This window comes from Alnus glutinosa, chromosome 12, assembly GCF_958979055.1.
Source record: "Alnus glutinosa chromosome 12, dhAlnGlut1.1, whole genome shotgun sequence".
NCBI lineage: Eukaryota > Viridiplantae > Streptophyta > Magnoliopsida > Fagales > Betulaceae > Alnus > Alnus glutinosa.
In genome coordinates this window covers 24,975,744-24,994,292 of record NC_084897.1, presented here as the reverse complement: position 1 = coordinate 24,994,292, position 18,549 = coordinate 24,975,744, and the positions used below count along the sequence as shown (strand labels likewise).

Here is an 18,549-nt window from a genome sequence, read left to right as displayed (position 1 = left end):
TAAGAATTTGACTCATATTCTAAGTGGCATTTGAATTAACAAATCCAGATAAGTGGTACTAGTGCTGCAATATATTTCTAGTTATGCTTTAACTTACCTTAATGTACGTAACAGGCATCACTATATGTAATGACTCAGAAAAAAAAAATGTTAGTCATATATGCGCTATCATTTCAAAAAGACTAGTCAATTTGAGCATTACTTTCTTAGAATCCTTTATAAAGCTCAGTTTCACCTAGTAATTAGATAATGTGAGACTTAGTATAAATGATTATCTTTATAAATCACTCACTCTATGTGAGTTATTCATCTATTTTCACTGGTATATATATATATATATACCGGTGAAAATAGATTGACTTCTTTTTCCTGAAAATCATTGACGCAGTTACACAAGTAGCGGGCGGCTCCTTTGTGGATGATGGTGGGTCCTAAATCTAGGTTAGCAAGTACAAGGTCCCTAATAATGGCTTGAGATGAATAAAGCACACGGCTATCCACGGCAAAAGTTCAGTTCTCTAATGGTTTTAATACCTATACACAGTATATATGCAGAATGTGAGGCCCATAGAATGAGGGGGGAGCTAGAAACCATGGTCATGCACCGCAATCTTTCCTCTTTACACGTCTGTTTGAGCCTCTAAACCGATGACATACACGATCTTATATGCTACAGTGGAAGTAAAATCTCAAAAATGTTTTTCCAATATAATATGGAAGATATAGGGTTTCACGAGCAAGTTAAGTTGCATAAAGCTTCCCATACATAAGAAGAGAGTCAGTACTTGTCACGAGAGAGAGAGAGAGAGAGAGAGAGAGAGAGAGAGAGAGAGAGAGAGAGGAACCTTCGTTCTCTTTTCTTTGGAAGGGTTACTTTAATCTTAGACTAGAAGAGTAAAAGAGAAAACCAAGTGAGAAGGCATCTTGGGATTTTCAAGTTCTTAAAGAGTAAATATAATGGAGTCTACAAATATTCATCATCAGCATCAGCTCCAAGAACAGTTAACTGAGTATATTTTTACTTCAGCAACTCATCAGTCTGGCTACAAAGCATCAGCCACCCATGATTGGAGCCCAAGCATCGTTTTGTAAGTACTACATCTATATATCAGCTGCAGTATGTAGTTTGCTTTACCTGACCTTCTCATAAAATAATTAAATCCATGCAAGATTAGGTGTTAAAACTTGATAATATATTCAATCAGAAGATTCACGAGGTCTTGTTTTCTGATGTTTTCAGTAACATCAATGAAACATATAACATGATTATGCATATATAGCTAATGCAAAGAGTACACATATTAAGACTATATATATAGTTAAGGGTGATCAGTATGTGTAAAACTAAAATACCATTTTCAAAATTAATATAATTCACTGGTTTCTTCATAGTTGAGGCGATAGTTAATTTCCTAGGGTTTATGAGTTTATATATGTTTGTTGACGTAGATTGAATTGAGCCCAATATTGCTGATCGACCTTTCTAAAAGGGTTTTATACACTTATGTCTTGCCACGGCGCGCGCACAAGAGATTAAAATTTATGTGAATTTTGTGTCATGTTATAAATCTTCGTGTCTCTTGTAATTATTTTGTTTTATTTTTCTATTGCTAGCTATTTTGGTAAACCTACTATAATTGAGTACTGGTTATGTGAATTGATCTCTCTCATTTTGAGTTTAATTAATCTCTTGTTTCTCTTCAATGATGGGGCAGAAATGGTAGTAATTACAATAGCTATCTGACAGCTGAAAACGTCCCAAGTTCAAGGGAATCATGGCAGAAGTTTTCCATTGATGACCCTCTTCTTAGCCGACCTTCGGTCATTTGTCAAGACTTGCGTTTTTGTGATGGAAAAAGTACCCAACAATCAGCCAATGAACTACTGCACCTTGCAAAATTCAAAGAAGAGGTGCCAGACACTTTCCCAAAATTGAGTGAAATTGTATGCAGCCTCTCTGATATTTCAGAAGAATCGCATTCACTACCCACAAAACATGAGCAGCAATGTTCTGCTAATTATCTATGTGAGAATCTATGTCTCGGCAACTTCTCTTCTGGTGGACAGATCCCTGGACAACAGCCTTCGGCTGGAGATTTGTACTCTAATAGTCACAACCCTACAAGTTTTGGAGGAGTGCCTGGATCCAATAGATATAATTTCAGCCATGTTTTTCCATTTTTTTCACCCTCAGATCTGTCTACTTCATTAGCTTCAAATTCTTTGGGCTTAAACTTGCAAACATTGGATCTCTTGACATCTACCAATTATGGTGGGAATTTTAGCCAGGCTTCACATGATGTTATAGGTGCTCCTAAAGGAAGTACTTCTCTAAGCCCTGATCACATGCATATGCAAGACCTCGCAGACAGCCCATCAAATAGCTCCAACAAGGTGGGCATCTTCTTCTTCTTTTTCCCAAGTCATAGATATGGTGTTTTTGCTTCTGTTCGTAAAATTATCATAAACATTGACCATTGCAATTACAACTGCAGAAAAATAAAGGCAATTGAGAACAAACAAAGGGCTAGAGGTTTAGATCCTAGAGGAAGATAAATGCATACCATTGGAGTTGTGCATTCTGAGTCTCTCACTAAATTAACTGCATGTCTTCTTTTTTATTTATTTTTTTGTTGCTGCTAGAATATGATATTACGATCCTAAGCTTTCCACATAACTTAAGTTCAATTTTAATCATGTATATACATAGAAGCTTTTAGGCACCCTCCTCTTGCAGGTTAGTTTTCAAATGTGAGAAAGTTTATATCATTTAGTATCAGAGACATTCACCATATTGAGTATGAGATCGGATACAGCTTGACTTTGTGGTCGAGTCAGGGAAGGGCAACCTATAAGCTAAATTAAAATATCTTGGTACTATATATGTATAGATATATTGTAAAGTCATTAAATACTGATAAGTAAGTAGAGCCACCAAAAGAGATAATGCGTTGGTTGTGAAGTGCAATCTTAACTATATATATATATATATATATATATATATATATAAGTTATTGGAACCTTCTCATTGCAAGTTAATATATATATATATATACCTCTAATAAAGAAAATATACATATATATACTCGATCAATGATTGTATTATAGTAAGAACGAAATAGATGCTTAGCGAAGAAAAAGTTTGAAGGAGCTAGATAGTAATGACAATATTGTACTAGATATTTGATTATAGGGAGGAAATCCTCAGATTTTTCAGTTTCAAGTTTAATTACATTTCTTTCTACTTGATCATCTTCGTGTGGATAGCTTTTACTTTATACAGTCTAAGTATTCTCTTTTCACTACAAGAATTTTGGTTTTTAATGACGATCAAAATTCGTCGTAAAAAGTCTAAAAGTTGTCGTTAATATTATTTAGCACCAACTGGTCGTCACTAATAGGTTATCAGTGACATCGCTAATAAATCATTATCAACGACGACTCTGACACATGTCGTAGTTGACATTGTTATTGCAAATAGTGTTAGAATCTAAACCGACATGTCGTCAGTGATGATACATTGTTATTAGCGACGACATAGTGGCTATACGTTGCCGATAACTTGAGCATTATCAACGCCACAAGAAAGGTTCTTGTTGTGTTTAATGAGTCCATCTCTCTTAATTCTAGACTTCAAGCATTCTCATCGATATCCAAAAATTAAAATTTTCTCTTTGATTGTAAAAGACATCAGGTTTAATGAACGGAGTTACAAGAACAAAGAGACAGAATGTTTCTGAGCCAAAAGAGTTTTATGCAGAAACAAAGAAGTCGCGGTCAGTATCACGATGCCCATGCCCACCACTGAAGGTCATTATATATATATTTAAGAAATACTCAACAAATCTTCACGTTAAACTTTACTCCCACTATAATATAGTGCGCTCTTACGAGTAATACTAGTTTTAAACTAGGTACGAAAGGAGAAGCTAGGGGACAGGATAGCAGCTCTTCAGAAATTGGTGGCACCTTTTGGCAAGGTACTATATATCTCTCCATTCTCTGTCTCAATTATATTCTTCATCAAAACCCACTAATGTGTTTCCAAGAAAGGGGATTATAATATATCTTCGGCCCTGCTTCTGTAAAACTTTTTTTTTTTTTTTTTTTTAATATTTGAATGGATATTGGAGGTTGCAGACAGACACAGCCTCCGTATTAACAGAAGCTATTGGGTACATCCAATTCCTTCATGATCAAGTCCAGGTGATTTCTTTTACACTTTCGAACATTTGATCTCTTCTGAATGCATGTATGTGATCATCACGATTTGATAGCTTCATACAAATTAATGGTAATATCAAAGAAACTAGTGCAACCCAGAAAGAAAAGTGGAATCTACTCCATAAATTAAAGCTGTAAAGGCATTAATTAAGCATAAAAGATATGCATAAAATAACCCACACAGTACTTCTCATTGGAACTCAAACGGGTTTTGATTCCTGCAGACATTGAGCACGCCTTATCTGAAGTCCTCGCACAGCAAGCCCATTAGAGCCATGCAACCGGTAAGATATTCTTCTGGCCATACATATATATATTGTATTTAAATCTCTACTATTCTCTCTCTTCCTCTCTTAGCTAGCCAGACCAGAATGTTTTACATTTAAAGGTCATTTCCATATCTAGAGACAGATCGATTGAGAACAATAGCAAAATGAAGTACTATATATAAATATTAAGTACCCATTGATTCATTGAACATCATTGCTAAACATTTAACATCTAAGAAAATTTATTATGGGTAGAGTTTTCCTCTAAATTGAGTTGAAAGAAGTTCTTCTGACACCATTTATAACATTTACATATGTCCCTTAACATGATAGAAATACATATTATTTAAAGAACATATCACTATTTTATAAACTGGATTGAAGCTTGAAGAAACTTCATCCAACCCAATATTAAGGAAATATTCAAGAAAAGTCGTTTGATATGATTTGTATTTGTTAATAATTAATGACAGGGTTTGATGAAAGAGGATGGAGCAGTACCGAAGCGAGACCTTAGAAGTAGGGGGTTGTGCCTTCTGCCCCTATCATGTGCATCATATATAAGTGGTTATGACTGAGGGCTTTACTTACCACGTAATATATGCTTACCAGGCTACTCTCATGGACTTAATGCCCGCCCACGTTTTTATTGTTATGGGCTATTCAGTGCGAATTGGTCGACCTCTACACATGAGAAATGTTCGTGTTTAGGGGAACAAATCTTTTTTTTATTTTTTTATTTTAGTATTGTAAGGGGTAGTTCAGCTTTTATCGTAAGCTTTTTACAAACTGATATGATAATTTACGTTGCACTTATCACATTAGTCACTAAATATGAACTGTCACGTAATAATCTATATAACACTTGTAAACTAATATGACAGTTCGTGATTGTTTTATCAGTGTTGTTAGGGGTACAATAACGTTTATTATAATTTCTTTATAAACTGATATGATAGGCCTATTTACACTTACCATATATCATGGACCACTAAAATATGAACTATTACATAATAGTTTATATAATACTTATTATGTTTACAAATTGATGTAACAATTTCTGTATCACTTATTACGTCAACATTGCCGAGTAACATATCCCTAACACTCATTTTCTATTAAATATGACTTGTGATCGATGTAATTAAATTTGTTAACGATATGCAGTAAGAGTTGTTTGGCAATTAGATTGATGGGACGCCAATTATTACTTGTGATATATACGCAAATTAGATATTCGACAAAAGCTTTTGATTTATATATTATATATGCAAGGGAACATGGAATACATATTTGGGTGGCTTTGGAAAAGGGAGCATCACCGCAGTTGGTATATATCCTTAGAGCATCTCTTGGTGTATATTTTATAAGAAAAACGTTAAGAGGTTTTTTTTAGTGTTAATTTGGTGTTTTTTTTATGATGATATATATGACATCTTATTTTTAATAAAAAAAAAACTATAACTTGATTTCTTTCTTATGTTTTTATTAAAAAATTACAGTATTATATCAACATATAAAAACCCAAAAAAAAAAAAAAAAATGCTAAAAGTAGCTTAGCATTCCTATTTTAATTATAAAGTGTCCCTGTTCGAAATAAGTGAAATCATTCATTTTCTTTTCATAATTGTTTAGAAGAAGAAAAAAAAGTCGCTGAAGTCACGTAGGAAATTGGAATTAATGACCGAAAAGCAAAGATAAAGTGTGGCAGTTCACAGCCACACCTGGCCTTTTCATCTTTATTTGTAACAACTGTAACAACAGAACGTGTTGTTTGAAACGACTACAACCATTTAATGACTATCAAATGATAAAAAGAACAAGGTTCCAGTAGATCGAGATACAAGAATATATATCTAAGCAGTTTGTTAAACAGAATTATTGGATCGAAAACAATACAAGAAAACTAAGAACTTCAAGATTTGGTAGCGGCTAAGGTGTTTCCAATGTCAATGACAAATCGGTATCTAACATCACCCTTAGCAAGGCGCTCCATCGCCGTGTTCACGTACTCCATTGGAATAATCTCTGTGTCTGCCGTGATGTTATGTTTCGCTGCGAAGTCTACCATTTCTTGTATCTCCTTCATTCCTCCAGTATTACTTCCTGCAACCGTCTTCCTTCCTACATGTTTTAACAACTCTTATTAATTAACTCTATGACTATGAATGAATAAAAAAGGATACCAACATATAGAATTAACTCTATTGCAAATTAAGTTTGTCAGTCTTAGCTTATAGAATTACCCATAAGCAGAGGAAAGACGGGTAGCTCAAGCGGCTTTTCTGGTGCACCCAACAAAACAAGCTTTCCATGGGACTTCAATAGATCAATTAATGGCAAAATGGAGTGCGTTGCAGATACGGTATCAAGGATACCATCCATTGTATTCTTGGCAGCCTGCTCAAATTTAATATATGTATCCAAAATTACAAACCCAATCTTATAAAGTATTAATTAAATTATTAAACTTATCAATTCTTATAAGCTTAAGCTTTTGAGACAAATGGTGCATGATTTAAACATGGTATCATAGGAGGTCCAGAGTTCAAACTTTGTCTCTCATTCATTTATCTTTAATTTCAATTAAATATTACACGTGTTGAACCTCATATATTAAAAGGGAGTTTGAGCCCACAAGTGATAGAGATTGTTAAAGTATTGTTTAAATGATAATTAAATTTAGCTTTCCCTGTAAACTTAAAACTTTTGGGACAATGAGTGATTTAACACCATTATCAAAAAGTACAACTATCATGAGAAGATCATAATGAAAGCTATAATATTTACCTGCACTTGTTCTTGGTCACGGCTAAGCAAAAATGAGTCGGCACCAAGATGTTCCAAAGCCTCATCCTTCTTGCTAATGGAGGTGCTAATTACCGTCACTTTCGCCCCAAAAGCCTTTGCAAATTTAACAGCTAGATGACCAAGTCCACCTAGGCCAACAACTCCAATATGCTTACCCGGCTCGGCCAGACCATAATATTTCAAGGGACTATAAACTGTTATCCCGGCACAAAGTAGGGGAGCACTGGCGTCAAGTGGGATGTTTTCCGGGAAGTGAATGATGTAGCGCTCGTTAGCTACCATTGTGTCTGAGTAGCCTCCATATGTGAGTGTTCCATCGGAGTAAACGGAACTGTAGGTAAGAATCATTTCGGGACAATAAGCTTCAAGGTCATTCTTACAGTTCTCGCAGGAATGGCATGCACCGACCACGCATCCCACGCCCACCTTGTCTCCTACTTTAACTTTCTTCACCTTGCTCCCCACTTCTGTCACTTCTCCAACGAATTCGTGCCTGCAAGCCGAAATTTAAAGTGAACCCATGATATATATATAGTGGAAATAAAATAAACTAATTAACCATCATAATCAAAATTACGATTTAATTACGCCCATGCTAGGAAAGCAAAACTTAACAATATTATGGATAAGAAAAATTGATAGGTTTTGCTGAATTTATTTTCGACGACTCAATCCCAGCAAAATAAATAAATAAATAAATTGAGTCTCCTCCAAAATAAACAAAAAGTAGAGATTGTAGATGGATGATTCACATAGAAGAGTAATGAGAAATTGCTAGCTAGGAAACATACCCAGGGACAAGTGGGTAGGTGGACATGCCCCATTCGTTCTTGATCATGTGAAGGTCCGAGTGGCATATCCCACAATAAAGAACTCTGAACGTTACGTCCTCGTCTCCCGTTGCTCTGCGGACATATATATATATATATATATTATATATACCATTTTTATCACAATTTAACCAAGAAATGCATGTTAAGCACGCATTTGTGTAAAAACGAGTCAAGTAAAGAAAAAGAGTACCTTCTGGAAAATTTGAAGGGCGAGAGGACCCCCGAAGTGTCCCTGGCTGCCCATCCGAAGGCCTTCTTCGGGTGCTCTTGCTCTGGTAATTTCGCCATCTAACTCTTCCCACACGTAGAAATTAAGCAACTACGAACAATTCTGGTTACAAAAAAGTGGCAGTTTATACAGGAAAAGAATACGTTGAAAGAGGGATATATGATATCGAATGAGCCTGTGATATACATATATATATATATACATACATATTGGTTGGGGGGCGCTGACGTATTCAGTGAGCTAATGGTTTTTATGGACTAATTGCATGTTACAGTGATTATAAAAGTTCCAAGTCATAGGCTGCTCGGAATTGTAGACCAGAGTGGCGGCTCTAATATATCTTGCGGACTACGCCAGTCGCCAGTCGCCAGTCGTTCCTGGTTCCTGGATTGTGGCCTCTCACATCATAGCACAATGGTCTTGATTGTGGCCTAGGGCGCCTGGGCTTGTGTTTGGATTTATGATGGATAATGAGACAAGATAATGAGAAAGTTAGAAGACAGTGAAAACATCGAAAGCAAACATGAACCTATATGCAAAAATAACGGTTTTTTTTTGTGGTTCTGATGATGGAAACAAGGCTCTTGAAGTCTGAAATCAGAGTTCCACTAGTGACTAGCGTGTGCTTTGCCGCATCCGCCATAGCCACAGAGGAGGACTTTTGAGCCACTCCTCCTCTTTTTTCTTTTTTCAATTTTTTAATGCTTTCATTATTTTTTTTTTCAGTTTTATTTTTTTTTAATTTTTAATTTTTAAAGCCTTTTATTTTCATTTTTTTTTTTTTTTTAATGCACAGGACACGTTTCAATTCCTAGAGGTGTTAACGTAGACTTATGTCAATTTTTTGACGAAAATTTGGACAGAAATACCATCTCCGTCTTTAGCCATAAACGAAATACCATATACGATACGAAATGAATAACAGAAGGGCAAAAAATAAAGGCGTTAGGTCCAATGGGGCAAAAACGTATTTAACCCAAAGTTTTAATATGAAATAAATGAAAGGGATTTTATATTATTATAGCAAGCTTCCGTAACCGAAGCTTCAATGGAAGTAGAGCTTGATACCCCCAAGGTGGCCAAAAGCAGTCAAAACAGCGTCAAGGTTACATTTCCCTTGGATCAAACAAATGTGCTCTGGATCAAGTAGTATTATCTACTATTGACTAGGTCGGTTAAACAAGCTGCTCAAACATGGCACTCAACAGTCATGTAAATGCCTGAAGTTCCTATCTAGTATCACTTGTGCAAAAGGAATCTGTTGGGATAAATGCACATTAGTTTAGCAGTGACAATAACAAACAAAAGCATGCATTTAAAAAGCGTCTCAAATCCAGCCCCCATCCCTCCCTCTCTCTCTCTCTCTCACCCAAATGGCCTAAAAATGAGAATACAGCTAGAAAGATCCAATTGCTCCATCTTCACTCGGAATCAGAATCAGGATTGAAAGAGGATCTCACTGATCTGCACCTAATTTCATGGCATCCATCATCTTCGCCATCTTCATCTTCTTTATTCTCACTTATAATACCTGTATAATGATATGGTTGAGGGACTTGTCACAGTTAAGCAATGCAAAACACGCTGGACAAAAGCATTACCTTTCTTTATTAGTAGGACCTCAAGCGCCTTTGTGGTGAAATCATCTTTTCCTCCCAGATCTTGAAACCCAACCAGCCTATCTACTGCAATTCCTTTTCTGAAAGAATATATAATTTGATGCAAAAACTTGAACAAATCTGGCCGTCATCAAAACATTCATTAAGGCCTATCAGCACTGTGAAACTTTGGCTAATCGTTGAGATAGCCTTGCCTAGCCTAACCTCCAGACAAATTCCACCAATTGTTCATCATTAAAGAACCAGATGGCACAGTACTGATATGCCTCTTTAATAGTTCTAATGATCAAATAGAATAGTTAAAAACAACAATATGCCCTCACCTAAACAATATGACACAAGGCAAAGTCTTGACTCCTAGTTTGGCAACGAAGAAGGGTGCATTCTGCATTTCAATTTCAGTCATGTATCTTATTTTGCATCTTGATTTCTTTAAATAGTCAACTTTTGCGTATATATAGATCCCCAAATGCCAATGTCAAAATCGTATAAACTCAGGTGAATAACTAATAAGTTCTCTATTGAATCATATGAACAGAAAAAACAATGCATACTAACCTCTGCATTCAGGCTGATGAACTTCGCATCAAGATGTCTTGGTGCAAGAGACTTCAAATGCTTATCCATTATCCTAAAGAGATCCATTTGACATGAACCATTTTCCATGAAACCGTAAACTTTGCAATTCAGATATTTATGTGCACGTGGGTGTCTGCTTGAAGAGAGAGAGAGAGAGAGGAGAATAAGACTATAGTAAATGCTTTACTTGCAGCGATAGAACTCCTGATGATAGAATTGACAAATAACTTTTTCACTACCAGTAACTTCGCCCAAGAAATCACCCTCAGTAACCTCCCTGTATTCTCCATGCCCTTGCTTCGTTAATGCTTCTCGCTTTTCAGCTTCTTTCTATTCAAATAAATCCTATCATAAATACTTTACTAACTACAGAATGCTTACTCCAAATCTATATACCATTATGCATCCAGGAAAATTTAGGAAAAACATCAAAAATCTAACCTTGAGAGCCGCAATCCTATCGGCATGCAACTTTTCCAGCTCAGGATCCTAATATCACCCAGTGCAAGTACACCTTTATAAATAGAAACATTTGCAGTAATATGCCGGATGCAAGAAGCACTATCAAACTTACGTCCATCAACTCATCAAGGTCGACCTCCTGGTTAATAGAACTTGACGCCTGTGCCTTATCTTGAGAAAGCAATTCCTGTAACATCATATAAGCATACGTGAGGAATATAACAATTGGCGATGTGGGTTGCAAACTGATACAATCAAACATAACAACTTCAAATCTGGTTGGTTAAACAACATACCCATATCAGTCTTTCTAACTCATGAGAAAAGCATTCTCCTATTACCAAGCAAACCCATTATTTAACATCACCTAAACCAACTACTCCTCAGCTTGCTTCAACCAAAAGAGTTATGAAACCGTGAAAAGCAAAAGCCAATGAAGAGGATAAACAACCGTACTTCTGCAGGGGCCTAATCATGTGAAAAAAAGAAGTAACATTTGGATTTTTTTTCCCTTAGGCTCATAATATCAGGAACAAAAGCAACTCAAAGTGTAATTAGCTGATATATAAACCCAAAACATTGAAAATTGCCAATTAAATTTATTAACTTGTCATCACTTGCAAAAATTCCAAAAACCCATCACTGACAAACAAGGTACCAAAATTGGATTTACAGATCACAGGACAAATAAACACACAATCATTTCCCCTCCCTTTTCCCTTGTATTGCTCAGGAAAAAAAAATATATACACAATCAAGAAGTAACTAAGAAGTAATTAAGAGAAAGACCTTCTGATAATCACGAGCAGCGGCTGCCATCACATTCCCAAATGCTAAGTTCGACAGCGTCGATTTCACTGCTTTCGGATCCATTTCTCTCTCTCTCTCTCTGAAAGATTTAAAAAGCATATCGGAATCGGGATCAGAGTAAACGATATCGTTTTGAATCAAACTAGTCAAAAAGTTATGAGCTCGCACGAAGGGATCTGGAAATCGAAGCCTTACCTGTGCAGATCGTGAAACAGTGTGGAAATACAAGAGTAAGTTGGGAATGGGAGACTCAACAAGTTCGGGAAGAGAAAGATTGTCAAACGGTGCGTTTTGAAGCATTCTCTATCTAGAGGGAACCCACCAAAAAATAAAAAATAAAAAATCCAACGAATAATATATCATTTAAAGGACTCGTTTGAGTGTGCAATTTTCGAAAAATTGTGAATATTGACAGAATTTATTTTTTGAAATTATATTTCAATGGTTAAATAACCTAAAATAAAATTAAAAAAAAAAATTGAATAAAATGCAAGTAAAATTCGATATTTTAAAAACAGTATTTGAAATTTTTTACTCACCCATCACATGCCACACTTCTTTACAATATGAAATATTAATGATACATTGGATGAATTCTATGTGACACAATATGAATGAATTTTTTTAGTAAAAATTGTGATATGACTCATATGAGTTTATAAGAAATTATAGTAAAAATAGTAATTTTTTTTATTTTTTTTTAAAAAAAATGACAAACTTGGCTATAAGATATATAGAGTAATGCTACTCCTAAAACTCTTTTATAGCTTACTAACATTTGTTTATTGAACCCATCAGCCACTTAAAAAAAAATTATCACTCTCCAACATAGAGCATGTTCTCGAATATTTATTTGCAGAAATATTAAAAACGAAGAAGAAAGAATTAAGAGAACATAATAAAAATGAAATAAGAAAATTATCCCAAAATCATAATAAGAAATAAAATGCCACAAACTTCAGCTTTAGATTGATACTTTTTTCTAGCTAATTGGTGTCCCAATTCACTCCTAAACTCATAAATGGAATCTTCTCTCCAAAAAAAAAAAAAAAAAAAAAAATGCTTCAACAAAACTCATGATAATAAATTGTATTGAAGACAGAAAGCAATAAACAACTGAGTATTGTAAACTTAAGAAGTTGGTTATGAGATTATATTTCAAGATATCCAAGAAGTTCCAAAAAAGAATGGATTTCTTACTTCTCGTCATACTTTTGAACAGAAAAATGCACATCCCCTCTCTTGCATTTCTAGGCATTGGAAGCAAACCTTTTAAGTTTAACAACACATTGCAGCGCAGCAGACCAATGGCATGATTTATCTGTAAGACTAAACAGAAAAAAGGAAAAGGAAACCAATTTCTTACAAGCATAACGATTACCATATAACTTACAAGCTTAACAATTACCATGCAAGTAACAGAAAATTTTCAAGTGCCATAACCAACAATATATATTACACAAGATCCATTGCCTTTTGCATTTGTTCTGGCTTTAGCGTCTATGCTCTCCCTTCTTCCAGACATCACCTCTGAACCCAGAATCGTCAATTGGGAAAGACTCTAACTCTGGACTCCAACTCGCATTCACAATTCTTAATGATGGCATAACTTGTTGCATCTTCGACCACTCCACTCCCAAATCCGAGAGAGATTCCAACATCAAGGCCTCAATCTTCCAAACAGTATCGTCATCCCCCCAAAATCCCTCATGGAATTCTGCAATATTACCGGAGGAAATTGAAAGAAACCTTAATACAGGAAGTGACATGGGGCTGAGCCACATTGGACTGATCTTTCCTGGATAAAATTCGAGACACAGCTCATGGAGTTGCGGTGGAGGAAATAGTTTATCAACCTTGGTAATGAGGTCGCTACCATCACTATCAAAGCAACTCATGGACAAATATTGCAGTTCTTGGAGATTTACCAATGCATTGACCTCAGTATGTCCAAGCTCATCATCTCGAGTTATTTGTATGCTCAACATCCTAAGTTTCGCTAAATTTCTCAATTCACCAATGCGACATCCTTCTGGTTGGCTTGATCTTGCAGGCCTAAACCCTAGCAATACTTCAAGGTTTGAAAGCCTTCCCAAGCCTTTGGGAAAGCATTCAAGTGAACCGCAATGGCTCACATCTAAGACCTTCAGCTTCTTAAAAGTCACAATGTAAGATGGAAGCATTTTCAAGTTTTGACAATAACTTACATCCAAAATCTGAAGGTTGCCAAGCTTCTCAAGTGATGGTGGGAATTGAACCAATGGATGAGTATTGCTTAAGTTAAGGTAAGTTAAGTGCTGAAGGGAACCAATCTGGCTTAGAATACCTGAGAGGGATGTTCCAAAGATTGATTTGGAAACATCAAGTACCCGCAAGTAATGAGGCTTGGAGAGTGCTTTGGCAGTGCTGGATGCAATCTTGTTTACTTCAGCAGTCTTGGTTGTTGACAACAAAGCCCGTAACTTTCGATTGCCTATCAGGTGCTTAGAATCCAAATTGCTTGTGATCCCCAAATGGCGACAACTTGTTCCATCTTGTTTGAAGAATTCATCATCTTCTGCAATTTTTAACACCAAATCACGAACCATATCATGAATTGTACAAGTATAAATTGTCCCATTGTAAGTCTTATCAACAACCTCGATCAGACATCGATTTGTTAATCCTGAGAAACAATCTTCCCCAGCTTCAGTTATTAATCTACCACTTCTCAGCGGGACAAAACACTCTCCAATCCACCAATGGACCAATTGCTCTTTGCTTATGACACAATCCTCTGGGTAAACAGAGAAGCAAAGAAAACATGACTTTAGATGAGGTGGGAGCTCATCATAGCTCAACTGTAGTGAAGCCATCAAGCCTCTCTCAGAATCATCATTTTCTGCTAATTCATCACGAAAATGGTCTAAGATTCGCTTCCATTCATGATATCGAGATGGTTTACAAAGCATCATTCCTCCAACTACCTTAATTGCTAATGGAAGACCCTTGCACTTCTCTACAATCTCCTTCCCAATATTCTCTAGCTCAGGGTATTTACACTCACCTTCACTTGCTGCAAATGCAATCTTTCGAAATAGTAACCAACTATCATCCTTACTGAGAAATTTAGGCCAATGGATTCTGTTTTCCCTCACTCCCATCTTTTGTACAACTTTCTTAAATCTTGAAGTGATAATGACAACGCTTCCATTTCCTTTAGGTAATCCTCCCTCAATTCTCTCCCACCAAGCGAAGTCCTCGCCCCATACATCATCCATCACAATCAAATACTTCTTCCCTATGAGATATTGGTTTATTTTCCTCAACAATTCACCTCGATCATCCCCAATACTAGCATCTCCCAAGTTCCTTAACATGCTTCTCAAAATCTGTTCTTCACTAAAAGTTTGTGAAACAGAAACCCACATTCTTCTTTCGAAGCGTCCCTCTACTTCTCTATCATTGTAAACTTTCAGGGCAATGGTGGTCTTTCCCAAACCACCCATGCCAACAACTCCAATTGCTAGTATACCACCATCTGCTTCAAAAAGCCAATCTTTTACCTTCCTCGTGTCACCTTCCAATCCTACCACTTGAGTATGATCGTACACAGGTGAGCTCCATCTTTGGGATAAGTCATTGCATCCATATACGTGATGTGGTTGGTTTGAAAATGAGACACCAAAATAAGTTGCAATGTCTTGTTTGATGTTGGTAATTTTCTCGATGATTTCTTTGAGGCGTTTTCCAGTCTGATATTGAGCTGGAACCTTTGTCGGATAGATGCACATTAACCAACCAGTGGAAAAGAGTTCATTATCCCTTGAATGAAGTTGGCAATCTGCTAAAATGTCTTCAGCTTCAAAAATCAGCTCTCGCAGATTTATTGTGATTCTACGAAGAGTATTGTTCTTCCTTTTGAGCCTGTCAATATCTTTGAGGAAGCTTTGCATTAATAGGAGCTCACTCTGTAATCTTTCAAACTGATCTCTGAATTCGCTTAAAACGCGGCTCTCTTCTGAAAGAGCATTAAGCAGTTTTTCCAAAAAAACGCTTACTACTGCATCCACCATGTCTTTGCCTAACAAAACATTATAAGAAAAATGAGCCCTCAACATTTAATAGAAATACTATAGCAAGAATCATCAAAGAATGGAAGAAATCCAGACAAGAATGGCAAATATCAGGTTCCCCCTCCTACTGGAAAATATCAATGCCCTGCTGCTTGGAATGGTATCAGATTACCATTGCCTTGAGTTGAGTTGAATGGCATAAGCTGATATGGCATCCAAGGGCTATTCCAGAGCATATTTTTGTAGTTTGGCTAGTTATCATAAACAGATTTTCATCAAAGGTTTTATTACTGAGTAATGCTAAAAGTCCCTCTTGTGTCCCTCCAAAAATGAGGTAGCTTTTAAAATCACTATTGGATTTTTGATTGATTACTATTGAATTTTGATTAAAAGATAATTTTAAAAGCCACTTCATTTTTTGAGAGACGCAAGAGTGACACATGAAGACTTCTAAAATTTCTCTTTTTTACTTCAATGATGTTATAATGGGAGTGCTATTTGTACTTCTCACAGAAGAATCTTGGAAAGCAAAAATTACTTATTTTACAATCGCAGATTTTCTAAAATAATTTGGAAGCATTTACCAGAATTATGCTCAACTAATGCGCAGATAGAACTATGGATGTGGAACTATAGCGGGCAAGTGCAAACGTAAAGGGTAAGAGTTTTCAAGCTATTCTACTGTAGCTAGTTTGGTCAGCTCATATTTACCATATTTGGCTAGAAAGAAATGCAAGGAATGATGATGGAAATCATGGAAACAAGGAAGTTTGCTACATACCATAAAGGAAGATGTCAGAGATTAAATCTGTTCTAGCAAGCCTGAGAAAGAACCTTCCCAAACTAAGCAATTACATAGAAATTGAAGCATTCCTTTGTCTTTTTTTTTTGTTAGCATTGATTTCTTTCTCTTTGGTTTGAATTCATTCATATCTTAAATCACCACTTATCCTAAAAGCTTAAACAGATAAGAAAATGGTAAATCTAATCATTAGTTAATACTTTAACAATATCAAATACTGCTGTTTTTATGAAGTTATTTCCCTCAACTAAACTGATACCCACCAAGAAGCTCCTTCTTCTCCAACACGTTTCCCAACCCCAAAAGCCAAGATTCAGAAATAACTAGGCAGATATAACAGTGTAAAATATGACCTTTTTCCAAACCAAGAATGAAACACATAGAATTGGTACGTTAGACTTACAATTGGGTTGTGTTCACAGTTGAATTACTCTTCTCCAATGATGCCCAGTATCTCCCAGAATCAAGTGACTTTGACCTCCAATAATAGCCTCCAAATCTACAGTTGAATCTTGTAGGAGAAGATCAAACAGACTGTTACCAATCTTTCCTACTTCTCTCCAAACGCAGAAGCTAAGTATTGAAGAATCGTGAATGAGAGCTTCAAGGATAGATGGTCCTAAATGATATATTAAGCTTTATATGCTCATGCCAATGAAGTCATCCTGTTCAACATCTCGGACCTGGATTTACATAACCATCCTTCCTTATAATATTAGATCCAGGCTATCCAGCGATAATCTTAACACTTGTAGCTTCGGATTTGAGAATGACAACACAAGGACATAATGGTAATGTTATCGCTAATTGCTCGTCAACTCAACAAGGGTCGACTACAAAGCAATGAGTGAACCGGTCCACGCGGTTTGAAGTTCATCTAGAAAGAACAGAAACTTCCTTTCATCTCTGCGGTTCCTGCCCCGAGCCCGCTCTGTTGCTCTGTTTCTTCGAAATTGTTTGAGCATCCTTATCAACTTCTCCAGAATTTTCTTTTTTGATTTTATCCATAACTTTTAAAGTAACTCATATATCAAATTCTTTAAATATTTTTCTATTTTAACTATATATTATTTTTTATTGGTTTTGAGAATAACTACTTTCATGAACATCAAAATTGTACCAACAATCAGCCGACTCCCTTCATCTAAGGCTATCTACAGCAGTTAAAGTTAAAGTAGCTACTCAAAAACTACAAATATTTACTTTAGCTACTCCAACAGTTAAAAACACTCCAACAATACTCTTTATTCTACTCTTCATTTCATTAAAATATTGTTTTTAAATCATTTTCTTTTATTTATTTTTTTTATTTCTCTTTCACTCTCCGGTCTCCATCTCACTCTCCGGTCTCCCCAACCCCAACCCGTCGAGAACGCCATCCTCGCCCAAGAGGCAGAGCCCCTTCTGGAAAGCTCAGATCAAACCACCATCCTCACCGTGCGACCTAGAGAAGATGGAGATGGAGATTGAGAGAGAGAGGTGGGAGATCGAGAGAAATCGGGAGAATACCCGAGCCCAACCCCAACCCGTCGAGAACACTATCCTCGCCCAGGAGGCGGAGCCCCTTCTGGAAGGTCCGATCGCCGGTGGATGGACCTGGGTGGACGCCGGCGAAGCTGGGGGCGGGATTCTGGTGGCTAGAGAAACGTGTGATGAGGGAGAGAAAACATCAGTTGGTTGTGGTGATGATTTTGGTTGTTTTCAGTTGATTTTGGTTGTTTTAGAATATGCGTTTCAGTTGATTTTGGTTTGGGCAATGGCCGAGGCCGGAACGGAGGTCTCTGGCGGCCAATGATGGTGTCGAAGTGGCGGACTCGGTGGAGACCAATAGAGATGAGAAGTGAGGGAGAGGGAAG

At 36.4% G+C, this 18,549-nt stretch overlaps 4 protein-coding genes across 4 annotated transcripts; 1 reads left to right on the top strand and 3 right to left on the bottom strand.

Moving 5' to 3' along the window:
• Nucleotides 1–791: 791 nt before the first annotated feature.
• On the top strand, nt 792–5,317 carry LOC133851740 (transcription factor bHLH110-like). The gene is made up of 7 exons (XM_062288295.1): nt 792–1,088; nt 1,716–2,394; nt 3,688–3,810; nt 3,915–3,980; nt 4,141–4,206; nt 4,449–4,508; nt 4,967–5,317. The coding sequence occupies exons 1-7, from the start codon at nt 958–960 to the stop codon at nt 5,069–5,071; spliced, it is 1,230 nt and encodes a 409-aa protein (XP_062144279.1). The 5' UTR covers nt 792–957; the 3' UTR covers nt 5,072–5,317.
• Nucleotides 5,318–6,261: 944 nt separating this feature from the next.
• LOC133851821 (probable mannitol dehydrogenase) lies at nt 6,262–9,080 on the bottom strand. The gene is made up of 5 exons (XM_062288411.1): nt 8,328–9,080; nt 8,096–8,209; nt 7,284–7,797; nt 6,740–6,893; nt 6,262–6,617 (listed from the first exon to the last, which is right to left on the bottom strand). The coding sequence occupies exons 1-5, from the start codon at nt 8,423–8,425 to the stop codon at nt 6,409–6,411; spliced, it is 1,089 nt and encodes a 362-aa protein (XP_062144395.1). The 5' UTR covers nt 8,426–9,080; the 3' UTR covers nt 6,262–6,408.
• A 424-nt stretch (nt 9,081–9,504) lies between these two features.
• Nucleotides 9,505–12,143, bottom strand: LOC133851823 (thioredoxin domain-containing protein PLP3B-like). The gene is made up of 9 exons (XM_062288412.1): nt 12,032–12,143; nt 11,816–11,917; nt 11,139–11,213; nt 11,006–11,053; nt 10,752–10,894; nt 10,544–10,616; nt 10,309–10,370; nt 9,968–10,065; nt 9,505–9,897 (listed from the first exon to the last, which is right to left on the bottom strand). The coding sequence occupies exons 1-9, from the start codon at nt 12,134–12,136 to the stop codon at nt 9,788–9,790; spliced, it is 816 nt and encodes a 271-aa protein (XP_062144396.1). The 5' UTR covers nt 12,137–12,143; the 3' UTR covers nt 9,505–9,787.
• A 1,051-nt stretch (nt 12,144–13,194) lies between these two features.
• On the bottom strand, nt 13,195–17,632 carry LOC133851820 (disease resistance RPP13-like protein 4). Its single transcript, XM_062288410.1, has 2 exons — nt 17,097–17,632; nt 13,195–15,899 (listed from the first exon to the last, which is right to left on the bottom strand). The coding sequence occupies exon 2, from the start codon at nt 15,889–15,891 to the stop codon at nt 13,330–13,332; it is 2,562 nt and encodes an 853-aa protein (XP_062144394.1). The 5' UTR covers nt 15,892–15,899; nt 17,097–17,632; the 3' UTR covers nt 13,195–13,329.
• Nucleotides 17,633–18,549: the final 917 nt, after the last annotated feature.

Bases quoted from the DNA above. Each gene is read 5' to 3' on its own strand.
- LOC133851740 (XM_062288295.1), top strand. From the start codon at position 958: ATGGAGTCTACAAATATTCATCATCAGCATCAGCTCCAAGAACAGTTA. The intron at 3,981-4,140 runs GTACTATATATC...TGGAGGTTGCAG, and splicing joins TGGTGGCACCTTTTGGCAAG to ACAGACACAGCCTCCGTATT. The intron at 4,207-4,448 runs GTGATTTCTTTT...TGATTCCTGCAG, and splicing joins TCCTTCATGATCAAGTCCAG to ACATTGAGCACGCCTTATCT.
- LOC133851821 (XM_062288411.1), bottom strand. From the start codon at position 8,425: ATGGCGAAATTACCAGAGCAAGAGCACCCGAAGAAGGCCTTCGGATGG. The intron at 6,894-7,283 runs GTAAATATTATA...AAATTTGAGCAG, and splicing joins GTGACCAAGAACAAGTGCAG to GCTGCCAAGAATACAATGGA. The intron at 6,618-6,739 runs GTAATTCTATAA...TAAAACATGTAG, and splicing joins CGTCTTTCCTCTGCTTATGG to GAAGGAAGACGGTTGCAGGA.
- LOC133851823 (XM_062288412.1), bottom strand. From the start codon at position 12,136: ATGCTTCAAAACGCACCGTTTGACAATCTTTCTCTTCCCGAACTTGTT. The intron at 11,214-11,815 runs GTCTTTCTCTTA...ATGATGTTACAG, and splicing joins CTGCTCGTGATTATCAGAAG to GAATTGCTTTCTCAAGATAA. The intron at 9,898-9,967 runs GTAATGCTTTTG...ATCATTATACAG, and splicing joins GGTCCTACTAATAAAGAAAG to GTATTATAAGTGAGAATAAA.
- LOC133851820 (XM_062288410.1), bottom strand. From the start codon at position 15,891: ATGGTGGATGCAGTAGTAAGCGTTTTTTTGGAAAAACTGCTTAATGCT.